This window comes from Micropterus dolomieu, linkage group LG21, assembly GCF_021292245.1.
Source record: "Micropterus dolomieu isolate WLL.071019.BEF.003 ecotype Adirondacks linkage group LG21, ASM2129224v1, whole genome shotgun sequence".
Taxonomy (NCBI): Eukaryota; Metazoa; Chordata; class Actinopteri; order Centrarchiformes; family Centrarchidae; genus Micropterus; species Micropterus dolomieu.
Window position 1 is genome coordinate 11783766 of NC_060170.1, and position 14887 is coordinate 11798652.

Below are 14887 nucleotides of genomic sequence, written 5' to 3' on the forward strand. Positions count from 1 at the left end.
TCATCATGGAATTTTGTCATTCCTTGTGTCAGTATGGGTGGGTGTAGATGACGCTGTAGAGCATTCAAATACAGTGTATATATAGGCCAGTTTGCCAGTGAAAAAGAATTTTACAAAGTTATACCTTGCTGTTTTCACGTGGCTTGTTTAACCGCTGAGCATTAAGCAAATCACTTACTACTGTCAATATGGATTATAAACTCAATGGACCTCTGAGCTACCATGGTAAATATCTTTATAATATTTAATAGTACATTCGTAACATTTTACAAAAACATTGTTATTTGATTTATTTAATAATGCAGTTAAGTATTAAGCCACTTCTGTTAAATGTCCAATAAGTAATACCTTATATAATGACAAATCTGTTTTTGTTTTTTTATATGTATTATGTTACAAGCAAGCTTTTGTACAGACATACATGTGCCAGAGTGTGCTGTTTTTTGTTGTAGTGGTGTGAATGTGCTGCCCTAAATATTACCAGGGGGGACTGATCCTCCCCAATGTCTTAATGTTTTCTTGTACATCTTCTGGCATACTCTTGATACTAGAAGTTAACTAGGCCTGTCTTAATTTTAAAGGAATCTAAGCCTTGTACATGGAAATACTCCCCCAGTAATAAACGATTTTCCATTTCCAAAGAGCAAAAACAAACAAGCAACACTCATAAAAGAAGCATGTTTGCAGAATCTTGTTGGAAAAAACAAGTTTACATCTGATTGGTGCTTTAAGCGCTCTCCCTTTATCTGAAGCACAGGTTCCCAACATTATTGACTTGAGGCCCCCGAAAACGAACTAATGTCTGCTTCCTTTTCCAGACTATTCAGAGAGAAAGAGAAATCCATTCTTAATTTTATTTTATATTCTGTGTTATATTTTGAGTCACCTGTGTCCACATGATCTTTTCTTAGTACTTGTCTTGATGCTTCTGGAAGTCCAGTGGAGGCTAGTGTTTCCTGCTCCAACTCAGACCAGCTGTGACTTAGAGAGCACCAAGTCGCTTACAGAAGTATTGAAACATGAAGCAAATCAGCTACTGAGTGAATATGTAAGTACCACCCAGTGATTCTGTCATGTTGTCATTTTTCCCAGGTATGATATATTTCCAGCACTACTTGTTGCATCGTGTGCTGTAATAATGCACAACAATCCAGCTATATTTCTGCCAAGTGCAGGTTTTGTAGCTGCTGTCCAGAACCACTTAGTCACTTGATGAAAACTAATTTTTGATCTCTGTGACCTTGCACAACTGTTGGTTCGAAATTTATGACATAAGAGTTTATTTGCAGACTATGTTTTTTAGAATTTCATTCTGTCCTGCTGCCTTGGAGTGTAAATGAGGCATCATGGGCTTTTGTAACTCCATCGCTGATATGTTTCACACTGTAGCCCAACATCACCAGACCATCCTGCTTACTCATGGTGCTCTGATTATTTGAGACAATAAAATTTATGACAATTTATGACAATAAAAGTCTCTTTATACATACTTTCTGCCCACAGACAAAGACAGTTTAAAGCTGCACTAAACTTTAATGTTACAATCCTCAAGATTTTGTTTGTGGTTGACATACTGTAGTGTCATCTGTAGTTACTGAGGTAAGAGCAAGTGCAGTTTTTTTACACAGCAAAAACTCCTTGGGCAGCTGCTTTGTCAGGAATATAAAATGAGCAACTGGTGTATTTGTTTAGAGTGCAGCCAAACAAACTTGCATTGTCTTAATAACGAAGTCAGTCCGTAATAAATGCAACTGCTATCTGATTTTATGCTGCGCACTGTGTGAGTAGTTTTCCACATAACAGCATGGTGCAGTAAAAAGAAGTTGGTTACTATACTTAAGAGTTGGAGGTGTGCAGCCTGGCACCTGCAACATTTAACAGCTGGCTGTGGCTGCACCATCTTGTTATATTTTTCCTTGTAATATTTAAAACTGATCTGCTGTACTGACTCCAACAGAAAACATCCCCTTCAGCTACCACTTACAGCCACACACATTGTTGCCAATATTGCTGTTTGATTTTAAAGAACTGAGTAAGATAAACCTTTAGATTATGGTGAATTAATTTAAGACCCTTTCTTTCTTACAGAGAAAGTTTCATGGACCCATCAGTGATTCTGTTCTGGACGATGTCCCTGATTCCACAATATCTGGTATCAACACTTACCAGAAGCTACAGGACATCTATGTCAAGAATATGCTTTTTTCCATTCATATTTCAAAGGTTGAAGAATATCACAATGAAACATGGAAAAACGCAAAATCTGTTACAGAGTACCTGGCTCGCGTCAAATACTCCCTCTCCAACCATTTATTTAAAATAGAGACAATTCTTAAAAACACTGACCCAGAAAAGCCTTTGCCGACACCGCCAGCCCCGCTACAGCCATCCCACGATCATAACTATGCAAAAAAAGTATATGGGTGGAGTGTCATAAGCACACTGAAGGACTGGCTTACGCAAGTGCTGCTGGTACTTAAGGAGGAATGTTAAACGTAACAGACAGCAGAGATTCAACTGTTTTAATGGGGCACAATTGAGAAGTCTGTGAAAATTACCCTGATGACCTGAAATCCTCGCACTCTGGTACTTTCTGCTTAAGGTGTTTGTTCCCAAGCCCTGGGTAAGTGTGTGCACCATTTGGCCCATGAGAGTACAGCCATTCAACCCACTGGAAATAACTGGAAAGAACTGCCTTGCTTTGCAGGGTACACTTTGAAATTTCAGGTATCTTTAAATGTACATACTTATATCAATTTTATTTATGGATATTTATTTGTTTTAAACATGAATGTGAATTAAAGCTATGTTCAGCAGACTGCTATGTATCATATTATTAATATTTAATATTATCTTTATTAAGAGGGGTGGCGCGTGGGGCAGTGGTTGGCACTGTCACCTCACAGCTAGAAGGTCACTATTGCGTGTACCCCGCCTTTCGCCCGATGTCAATACTTGTTATACACTGTATCTATATCACTTATCTAAAAGCAGTATTCCCAACATACATGATAGGAAAAGGTAAAGCCTACCTAACTTCCTATCTGGGCGCTCTCTTCCCTTGCACTCAATGCGCATGAAAATGTGTTTTGAGGGAGAGCTTGAAAGGAGAGGGTGAGATTTGTTGTTCTTTTTATATTTTATTTAGATTCTGTATTTATAATTATTTATTAAGTTATTTTTGTAAAGTTAATTTTTGCTTTTTTATTATGAAACCGTACTTTTTTAAAACTTACCCATGCCACTCTGCTTCTTCAACATCTTTTTTAACTGAACTCAGTTCTTCTAGAACTGAAGAAGCATCTTGGATGAGAGGCGAAATGTCTTCAAGTATCTTCAGCCAAGTCCAGTTGACCTTGGATCTTCTTTATAGTTTTCCAATGGCACACAGTTTCTTTTGCTCTTTATATGAGGTGGCAACAGTAGAAAGCATTTTACATTACAAGCAGTTTACATTTACACAAATTAAGGCATATGTATGTTCAGTATGTATATATTTGTATCAAGAATATAAAAAACATAACCTCGGCCTCTGTTAGTCTGTATTTTGGGACTGTAATTATTTGTTCCTAATAAAGCAATTCAGAGTCTTTAATATTCTGTTTCAGTTTGCTTTTTATTTGTTTTGCTAAAAAGACAAAAATGTGACTTTTATTCAACGTTAACGCCAAGGACTGGACCACTCATTATCGGTCTTACCCACTGTAATACCAAGCAAATCAAAACCAGTCACGTAGAGTTAGAAAATGTAGTTAGAGGTTTAAACTGGACTGAACCAGGTTGACACGAAAGGATATTGCCGGGTTGTGGTTAGCGTCACATCTACGCACAGGAAGTATTGCGTGATGTTGCTCAGAGATGGAATGAATCAATCATAACATAAATATGTCATTACAAAAGTAGTGATAAACAACTGACGTACACTATATAAAATAATTTATGTATTTTTGTCAGAGTATGTATTTCATTAGAAATGATGTAAAAGTGAGAAGGTTGTTTAACTTCGGTGTTGCTTATGGCAAAACACAATTTCACTGTGGGAGTGCATTTCAACCACGTGGATACAAGAATCATGCAAGTACATTAACTTCATGGAATAAGCTGAACTGCTTTAAGTGCTACATTTAGAAACAAAGAGAAAAAGAAAGGGTTTTTATTTTATATTATGGCCCAAAGTGCAGTCTAAACAGCTGAGTTTTCAGTCTGCAACGGAAGATCCGCAGCCAAACCACAATAATTTCCCAAAGTTCTGTAGGATCAGATACTTAACCCACTTGATTAGGAGAAAGTTTATGTTTTTGCACTGGAAATGAGTTAAACTTCCAACATATCTGCCGTTAAAATCTTATACTTCATCTTCAATCATTTGCAGCATTACAGGTGGAAGTGAAAATGAGCGCTGTGCAAGATGGTGACCTGTTAAACAATCCCAATCTTGATTGGTTTGCCACTTTACTTTTTTCATCAAAGGATATGGCTACGTTAGAGATAGGGGATGTTAATCTTCAGCACCTCTTTCACACGCCTCCTTTGAGAGCTGTGCAATTATAAAAATGAACGTGTGCAATTGTGATTGCATTACTATAGGAGTCAGACCCGGTTTTATTTGAAAACTTGAACAAAGTCAGAATGAAATACAGAGCAGGTACAGTATGCCATGTAACTCACCTTCTTCATTCATTAATCAGTGTTTCTTTCGATTCTTTCAAACTTTCAAATTCATGTGATGGATTTAAAAAGTTGTGATTGTGCATTTGCAGGGTTTCTGAAAGTGGTATGCGCCTGTGTTGTGATTCTGACGCAAAGCTTAGATGCAGGACATGTACCAAAGAAACATGCTGCTAGTGTTCCATGCAGTCCCAGAGATCTGGCAGCCCTCACCAGAAGTCGAGTTAAAGAGAGCTTGACAGATTTTGTAAGTAAAGTAAAGTAATACTGTGTGTCTCGACAGTATGTCTGAAACAGGTGTATGTGTCATGACCACAGTCTTCATCACACTGGAATTTCTGCCGCAAGCTGGGACATTTTCAGTTTCTGTAGCAGAATGATAATCACTGTAAAGACATACAGGCAGAGGTGAAAGGTTTTGTTTGTTTTTTGTTTTTTTAGATCTTTTGCATGTGCAAAAGTAGCAATATCCCAATGTAAAAAAACAATGTTCAGTACATGCATATGTTCTTAACTTTTCAACAAAATTACAACAACAGTATTATCAATAAAAATGTATTTAGGTATCAAAAGTACAAGTATGCATTATGCATTAAGCAGCATTTTCATGTTATAGTTGGTGGAGGAATCTTAACCTCGTATGTGTTATAGACTTTCTATGTGAAAGAGATGCAGATTAAACTATCCAACAAGCTTAAAATTTAAATGCATCTCTTTAACATAATGCTGTGATGATATTATATAACATGCATTAGTCTGAAAAGTAACTGGTACTATAAAAATGTAGTACATGTAAATCAGTTAAGTAAACATTTTCTGGAAATGGAATATTTTATGAAACATAAAATGAATCTCAAAATTGTACTTCCTACAATTCTTGAGTACATAAATACTTTCTTACATAATTTATAATAAAGTTGGATGAGCTCATTTGTGGGTGTCTGAAAGATTGAAAGACATAGCTGCCAGAGCATAAGCATGTATTTCATACAACTGTATAATATGAATATTAAATTACATGAGCTTCTAACATCAGTGTGTGGGATGCACCTTTGTCTGGCAAGATAATGTGTCTTTAGTCAGTGCTCTGTGCCTTTTGTCTTGGTGACACCAGTACATTGACATGCACCAGTAAGCATTTATGTTAACTTTTGAAACCCCATCTTTCCATAAATCGACAGACACATTTGTTGCGTGGGTGTGGTGCAACTCCATGCTGAGATATCTTGTGTGACCCTGCAGAGACAATTCTTCCAATTAAATTCACTGTCTTCTGTTACAGGAAGAAGCTAATGGGAAGCACCTTGGCACATGGCCACCTGGCTTCCCTGAGCTCCAGGTCCACCAGAATTCTCCCCTCGATGGGTCAAAAGTTCAGTGTGGCCTCCTCTTCATGGCACAAGGCCTAGAGGAAGTCCTTGAGGATCAGAGGAAGAACCTGAATCCCAAAGATGTCTCACTTCACAAGAAGCTCAGGGACACCATCTCCATGGTCAACATGCTCGCAGCGTGTGTGAAGGAAACTTTCAAGTGGGAATGCTCCCTGAAACCATCCCCACCAGAAATGCCCATATATGCGTTTGAGAGGAAGCAGTGGAGTCACACTCTGTTGAAGACAGCCAAGGAATATCTGGGCTGGCTGGAGAGTAAGCTCATTAAGGTCCAAAATTCAAAGATCAACGGGAAAAATAAGATAAAACATATAGCTACTAAGGAAACATCTAAGAAGTATTTTGAGGGGAGTGGAAAGCTTTTGTAATTTTTTAACGTAAGTTGATCTCAGTTTTTGATGCAAACATGATTACGGCAGCTTTTATTTATCCAAGATGTGTTAATGCTTATATAAAACCATTTTCACATTTATTTTGGATTGTACGGACTGATTTAATGTAATTTTCCAAAACATTTTGTATTTTATTTTATGTATAACGCAACTTGATAAAATAACTGTTTATAGAAGAAGTGTGACATTTTTTTTGCTGTCTTGCTGACAGTTAGACGAGAAGATCAATACCAGCTTAGTTTAGCATTAAGACTGGCAGCTATCCAGGCTCCATCCAAAAAAACAGAATCTTCCTTCCAGCACATCTTACACATTCCATCGTGTTTGCTTAAGTCCAGCAAGAAACTCCTGTTAACACTATAATTTGGCATTTTCCACATTTGTTTTTGTGGGGATTAAACAAATGACGTGTCAGATGGCTGGTAGCTAAGATGACCAGTTGCTAGCTGTGGCTTCATATTTACTTTACAGTCAGGAGTGGGATCGACCTTCTCATCAAACTCTTGGCAAGTTTGCAAGTGTATTTCCCAAAATGTCAAACTATTTCACTAAACGCTATATCAGAAATGGCTTTGTAAAAAACAACTGATACTTTTCAACAACTGACCCCGTTCCCATGCGACAGTAATTAATCAACTTGCCAAAGAGGCAAATGAAAAGGGGCTCTAATATATTTCTTAATTACGACAGTTTGTTTTCTCAGCCTTCACAATGATTAATTATTTTGCTCTGGCCATCTATCCCTTGTGAGCAGGCTACGTTGCCTGAGGTAGAATGAGAAGCTGATAAGTATCACCGTCAGAGAGCCACCAGGTTGGACTCCAATCACTGTATACCATGGTGAAATTTGTGGACAGATGGACAGTGCACAGTATGGCAGATAAGTCTGTCAAACTCCCATCAAAGCAATGCTGGAGAACAACAACACTGTAACAAAGATTAATGTGGGCCTTTTCCTCCACAAATTAAGTGATCAATTAATATTCAATTGAAGTTCTAGTGTTTCGGGTCTGAATGTGCTTCAAATTAAGTCTACACAATGTAGAAAATAATCCCAATTTTACATATTTTCCTACACAAGCTTGTCCTGTCTTTCTTTCAGTTTTCAAAGCTTTTTGAATGATTTGACTGTACCTTGTTTGTGCACTTTTTTAATTAATATAATGTTCATTTTGTTTAAAAAAAGAAAATGCCTGGTGATTTCACGCTCACTTGACAGTGCTATTCTCTGGTACATTAACTTTTCTTTAACAAGCTTAATTTTTGTAGCTTTAAAACATTTAGCAGGCCTATCACCCTTGTTTTGGATCTACACACAAACAGTGGGGTTTAACTGCCTTTTACACCTGTAACACAAGTTCATAAACATATCAAAGGCACTATTTAAGAAATTCTGAATGTCACTATTCATGAACAGCATAAACCATAACCCATTTAATTTCACTCACTTTTATTAAATAGCAGTTTCATATGCATGCACTATACACAGAAGTAATGACACATTCTTTGTTGTTTTAAAAATATTCAACAAAACATCAAACAGCTGTTAGTGTAAGCCTATTTTATGAACTGGTATGAAGCAGATTCTGATGGATGAGCTGCCTGCTATGTAGACCTGATGATCATCATGGATGAATGTATGAAGCGTTCTATGCACTTATGAAGTGTAAATAATCAAATCACATATAGCATTTGTCCATTTTGAGGTTGGTCTTGGATGTATCCATTACTTTGCTACTATAATACAAAATTGTCCAGAAGTTCATTTGAATAGAGTCTCTTCTCCAAGCTCCCATAAGTATCCAAACAGGGCACGTTTTTTATTGGCCCACTGCTGTTCCTTCCTAAAACCCGAGAGGTACGTCAAATGCTCATACAGGAAGGAGCTCTGGGGGACTCTCTCCGTAGCAGTACTTTGCTTGAGGGTTTCGGTAGGTGTTCTCATGTTGAACACTCTGCATGAAAGGGAAAAAAAAATAAACAAGTTTATCAATTATTATAAGTATTTTTGTTAGAACACAAAAGTAAAATGTTGCTGCTGAATTTACAAATTCACTACAATGAAAATGAAAAGCAGTGTGAAGTTTTTCTTTCCTAAAACAACAGGATATTACAGGGGAGGGGGATTTTTGAAAGGTACACTAGGAATGACAATAACAAACATTCATGAGTTATGTGAGCAATTTAAATTAGGGAGAGGGAACATATATTTGTATCTCCATTAGAATCCATGTATGAAATAAAACTTGCTGTTGTCAATTTCTGGCCAGACAATTGTAAAGTCAGTGATGCATTACAAAAAGGTTGTGCATATCTTCTACAGTCTAAAGATTTTACAACTGCGTAAAATATCTACTATAGTCAAGAAATAGGTGGAAGGTGTGGTTGAGTCTGTGAAACATCCATTTTCACTAATCATGCTCGGTTTCAAAATGACTACAACAATAGAACGAATACTTTTTTGTATTTGTAATTCTGTATTTAGAAAGTTAGAAGTGTGGTCTTTAAGAGTTTAAATTTGTATCTATCTCATAACCTACTTGTGAAGAGGTCCTACACTTTGCCAGGCACAGCTCAAAATGATCCTCCACAGCAGTGAATAGATTCTGGAAACCTTCAGCTGCGCGATTCAGGAAGCGTTCAAGGAGAGGTTGCTGAGTAAGAGGACACAGATAAGTGGGGCAGCATGTGTAAAATGCACAAGTGCAGATTTCAATCTTTTTCTATCCCTCGTGGTCACTGCTATGTATAAAATGCAAAATCAATCCTCTACTTTGAGACATATCGTATTTCAATCTCGCAAGATGCAGCATGTGGACACTTTCTGATGCATTTTTTGATGAGTAATAACCCAAGGCCCTGAACATCCTTGATGTGACTGATTACCTTATCAGGCTGGAGGCAGCAAGACACGCAATACTCATAGATGCTACAGCAGCCATTAGCTAGGCAGCTTTTACAAATGTACTGTCTGCTGCTGGGAGCATTGACATTACAGCAGCCGTTAACCAGCAAGTCTTTTCTCTCGCAGACATAACCTGTAAAACATTAACACAGATAGGCATATACATTGATTAAAGGCAACAAAACAGTCTTGTGGGGCTGTTGTGTTATTATCACAGTATGGCGGTGAGGCTGCATTACTCACCGAGTTCGTCTGTGAGCAACGTCCTGCCCTGGATGGAGTTTCTGCACTGAGTGATCGGTCTGCTGCTGTTGCCCAGGTTGAAACGGACTTTCCAGGTGATGCGATGGTCTGAATCTCTAACCTCTAAGAGTGTGCGGTCCCGCATGGTCCGCTCCTCCTGCAAAATTCACACAGGAGAAGGTCAAAGATCAAAGTTCAGAAAAAGGTCAGACACTATGATTATATAAAATTCAGAAAATACAGTAGTAACGTTTTTTTTTTTATAAGGCACCAAATAGGAACAAAATAGTTCTTACATGTTTTCTTAACACAGCAGCTGTACAAGACCTCTGCCTAAATAAGTACTCTAAGTAGTCTAAAAGTAGCAAAATTCAGAGTTTAGTCAAATTAAGCAGAGCTGATTATACTGTTAACTGATAAGTCCATGGAGAAAAAACACATATCTGCAATAATTTAGACAATCTGTTAATCGTTTTTTAAGCAAAAATGCAGAAAATTCTAAAACAAGTAACTAAAATATTATTTATCAGAAAACAGTGACAAATCATGAAAAACAATCATTACTCAAAGACATAAAATCAGGATCTATCTGATCAAAAATTAAGACTGTTCATCTACCTGGACATTTAATACCTGCCACATTTCAGCTTAATATTCAGCCCTGCAATGGAAAACTAGAGCTTTTGCTACCATTTCTATGAAGGTAACGTTAGCTATACAAAAATGACATAATACCAATGACCTTCTCCAGATAGCCCACCCCTGGTGCAGAAGATACCCCCATCTGCTTTTTAGTGCAGTGTGAAAGTCTCTACCTGTTTAAGTGTGCTGGTGAGAAAGTAGATGAGAGACAGTCCGAAGACTACTCCCAGCACCCAGCGCTTTCTCAGTAACCGCCGTAGCACCATCATAGCATGGTTTTCTTGGGGGAGACGCCGCTGACAGTCCTAAACATCAAATCCCTGACTGACGTATTCGTAATTTGTGCCTACGTGATGATGACTGACTCAAAAACTGTAAAACCAAGCAAAACTGGCTCTGTAAACTGACGTTAGCTAGCTTTATTAGACATCAAATGTGATGAATAACGTTAACTGTAACTGTTTTATTTTCAGAGCCAAAACGGCAGCAATTACTTAGCTAACCCATGTTGCAAGGTTAACATTAAAATTGCGCTAATCGGGCAGTGGCTGTCAATAAGAATCATGGTCTGACAGTTACCTGGTAGGGCACGCAAGCTAACAGTGTTTGGCCATAAAAAGCCTGCTTTGTTAACCTGCTAGCTAGCCGAAGTTAGCATTAGCTTTCTGTCTTAGACAGACACTGATGATTAAAGAAAAACTAATATACTATGACGCAGTCTCGTGACACGGTTTCTTCATAAATAAAAGAAAACGAAGCTATATTGTCAGACATTAACGTTAAGTTTAACAAGAAGCAACTGTGAAATATCTATCCAGCTAAATCTGACGTCCAGCACGAACAAAACAAATTTCCAACACGGATGTGGTGTGGTGGAAAGGAGGACACTGATTGGTAGATAGGGGCACTACGTAACGTCATACAGGAAGTTTTTCGAGCTGGACCGTCGGAACATCTTCTGCTGCAACATCAACCTAGCTAACCTGACACTAAATATGACAAAGGCTGAAGGGCAATTCACTGAACTAATTCAAGTAAGGTCGTCTACATTGTTATGCAGCTTACTGTCCAACCCATGAAACACACACAAGGTAGAATAGGTTAATATGTAAACTGTGTAAGGCGGCATCTCTGTCAGTCAGACACTGTTGATGTTCATTTGCATTTGCAGGGCTGGACCAGGTGGTGATGAGCGGTATGCCATGCAGAGGAGACACAGCAGCAACACGGATGGCATGCCCTCTGACAGGTGGGAAGAATAGCTCTCAGAGCTGCTGTTGAAAGCCCTTTGTTTGTGTATTGTCTTCATACACTACTAGAGATGTGCAGAGCAATGCCCATGGTTTTAAAATGACATGACCAACAGTTATTTATGGGGCAAATGTTAGGGTGTCCACATACTTGTAGACATGTTGACACAATATAGCTCAGTGCTCTCATTTACAACTGTATAGAAGTAAGATATGGCAGAGGTATGTCTCTAAAGAAACCAGCCTACCCATACAGAGACATAATCATGTAGAATATACAGATCCCCTAACATGACATATCAACACCTACCATGCACATTTTTTCTTTTTGCATCCTCCCTCTTTTTTCCCACTCAGGAGCCGAAGCCAAACTCTGGGATCAGAGAGCAGCCTAGATGAGGGTGGTGTATTTGACTGCCTGAAGCCCGACTCACACGCTTCACCCCAGCAGATCTTTTCTGGCCTGGTGGGTGTCCCCTCCGGCTCTGTCTCCTCTGCCCAATTCCAGGCAGCCGGCTTAGTCCTGGGGTCTCCCCCTGAAGTTTTTATCCAGATGACTGCATCGTCCAGAGAAGAAGCGGGCCCCCACCGCACGGATGGTGGACCTTTTGGGCCTCGACCGCCCCAGCACCACCACCACCACCACCACTTCCACCACCAGCCCCTGCAGCACAGGACCTCCTCTCTGCTCCAGCAGGCCACTACAGCAGCTGCGTCTGAGAGGCACAGCTCCAGGGAGGAGGCCCAGGAAGATCCGTCCACTCCGGCCCCAGCCCTGTCTGAGCTGAAGTCAGTAGTCACATGGCTGCAGAGGGGCTTCCCTTTCATCCTCATTCTGCTAGCTAAAGTCTGCTTTCAGCATAAGCTAGGTACACCAGCTTTTGGCGTAATAGTGCGAATAGCACACTGTTTTTCAACAAAGACTCTTTAACAGCATAATATCTCGTTTAGTGATGATGTTGGATCTCTCTTCTGCAGGTATTGCTGTGTGTGTGGGAATGGCCTGCACATTCGCCTATGCCAATTCCACGTTGAGGCACCAAGTGTCATTACGGGTAAAAAAAAACCCCACTACAGTATATATTAACTGCTGTGCTAATACAGGTTTTTAAAGACAGTGACAATATTTGATTTTTCCCAGCGTCAGATAGTAATGCCTTTGGTGTTAGATCAAATTCAGGCTGAGCTTTTACACATGCTTATATGAAAGAATACGGCTGGTGTTATTTGATGTTTTACCTATCAACAAATCCAACAAATCCCTGTCTGTGGCTCTCAACCCGAAGGCCATTCATTCTTACTGAAGATGTAAATGTAAATAAATGTGTTGCAAGTACAGTCTCCTTTTGGTAAAGGAAATATCCAAAAACTGCTGGGCACTATTGTCTTTATCAAACGTTACACAAACAGGAGTAAATAGTGCCTTTGTTGGGGACTATTTTCAGCTGTGGATTAACACACATTTGGTGTGCTATAGTGAGTATTTACAGCAGCGGGACGGTGTACGTTGGATTGACTCAAAATAAACTACAGTGCTGGTCTTTTCATACAATAGGTAGACCAAATGTACAGTATCACCAGCCTTATTCTTTTAAGTTATTTAAATGGTTAAATACTAGTAATACTACTCTAGTTGTTCTGTTCTATTCTATAATCAAATATCATCACTAAAATCTTGCTCATCTGAACCTGCCGAAAAAGTGGTGCATTAGTATATATTTGTGTTAACGTTTTCTGTGAGCCACTTTCTTTATAGCTACAATATACAACTTTTCACTTTGACACAGGAAGTCTTTCTTCACGTAGTCTGACGGTTTTGTGTTAGTCATGAATACTAAACAAAACTCTTGCCATTCTGCGTGAAGCTTTTATTCCCCTTATTTGGTCAATTACTCGCTGCCTTAAACGCCTTTCACTCATCCTAGAGAGCTGTCTGTCTTACTCATCTAGCTTAGGGGTGAGCAGGAAGCAGATAGTAAAAATCAATTAGTCAGAAATGACAATGCAACAAAAACTACTCGATGATCTGTGTTAGTGGAAATATTAAACGCCCCAAAGCATGCCAAGCAATGCGTTGTGGACACGAACGCACAAGCTCACATACAGATGGACTAATTATGTGACAGACATTCTAACAAGAAGCGCCATTGTTGCAAAAATCAGTGTCGAATTAAAATTTTAGATGTTAAGAAATGTTGCTGTTATGTTGCTAAAATAGCTCTGTCTCTTTCATGTTACCAGGAGGAACGCTCTGTATTTGTTGCTCTGTGGATCGTCATGTTCCTTGCAGGGAATATAGCATATATCTACTACACATTTAGTCATGAAGAGCTGCACAACAGGTAGTGTACAAGCAGGTATTTGTTTTACCCTCGCTGTGTTTCTTTGCCTGCCATCATATGTTTTTGGATTTTCTTTATATATTCAGTTTTTTTTCCAATCATTTTATGTTGTGTTTTATTTTTACTTTCATTTCCTTTTAGGAATTGTTCCTGTTCTTGTCTGGTCTTGTCCTGTGAGTATTTGTTGTGGGTTTTTTTTGTCATTGTTTTGTTTCCACAGACTTTCTTAACATTATGTTAAACATTCGCCATGCTTTTATTTGTCATTCTACCATCCCGAGTGAAAACACCAGAGCTCCCTATAATAAGTCATCTACATGTTGTTTTCTTTTTCTTCTAGCCTCATTTTCTCCAAGCCCAACCTCAACAGCTTAGACTTCTTTGATCTGATCTGGGCAGTGGGCATCAATGACTTTGTCCTTAAGTACTTTACCATTGGCCTGAAATGCTTTGTCCTCTTTTTGCCCAAGATTCTCCTGGCCTTCAAATCCAGGGTAAGAAATCCACATTCATTCCTCTGACCTGGAAAATGTGACTTTTATTAACTATTTCATGGGACACACTTACACTGTATCCATAAATGACAATTATAAAATAAAACCGTGCATTTAATGATCTTAACATACAGTTATAATGTAATAATATGTAGTGCTAAAATGATTGAGATTTGCGCTGTTAGCTGTTTTATATCACTGTAAAGAGAATTTCTTTGAGTTTTGGACTGTTGTAACAGTAACAAAATACAGAGTCCAAGATAATACCTTGTGCTCTGTGAAAGTCTGATTTTATAGACATTTTAAAGATGACAAACAATTTAAATAATAATTGTTATATTCAGTTCATAATAAAGAGGGTTATAAATTAAAGCCCTAATTATATGCATTTGGTGCTTGTCCAAACTACAATAAATGTGCTGCTTTTGCCCAACATATTCATGTCAAAGGTTTGATCAGCAGACAGCAAAAAAAAAAAAAAAGACCAAATGAGGATCAGCTTCATATTACAACTGCATATTTCATTCAAACTAAATGAGGTTATCTCATGTGACTGTAAC

General features: G+C 38.4%; 2 protein-coding genes across 2 annotated transcripts in view; one reads left to right on the forward strand and one right to left on the reverse strand.

Moving 5' to 3' along the window:
* Positions 1–8322: 8322 nt before the first annotated feature.
* On the reverse strand, positions 8323–10241 carry spring1 (SREBF pathway regulator in golgi 1). The gene is made up of 5 exons (XM_046034130.1): positions 10233–10241; positions 9600–9756; positions 9338–9489; positions 8992–9105; positions 8323–8406 (listed from the first exon to the last, which is right to left on the reverse strand). Exons 1-5 carry the CDS (start codon positions 10239–10241, stop codon positions 8323–8325), a joined length of 516 nt encoding a protein of 171 aa, XP_045890086.1.
* A 201-nt stretch (positions 10242–10442) lies between these two features.
* rnft2 (ring finger protein, transmembrane 2) overlaps positions 10443–14887 on the forward strand; it is a 15943-nt gene continuing 11498 nt past the window's right edge. Inside the window, 6 exon segments of the mRNA XM_046035372.1 lie at positions 10443–10543; positions 11413–11490; positions 11849–12360; positions 12470–12546; positions 13733–13833; positions 14174–14327. Of these exon segments, the coding sequence (XP_045891328.1) occupies positions 10443–10543; positions 11413–11490; positions 11849–12360; positions 12470–12546; positions 13733–13833; positions 14174–14327 (1023 nt within the window).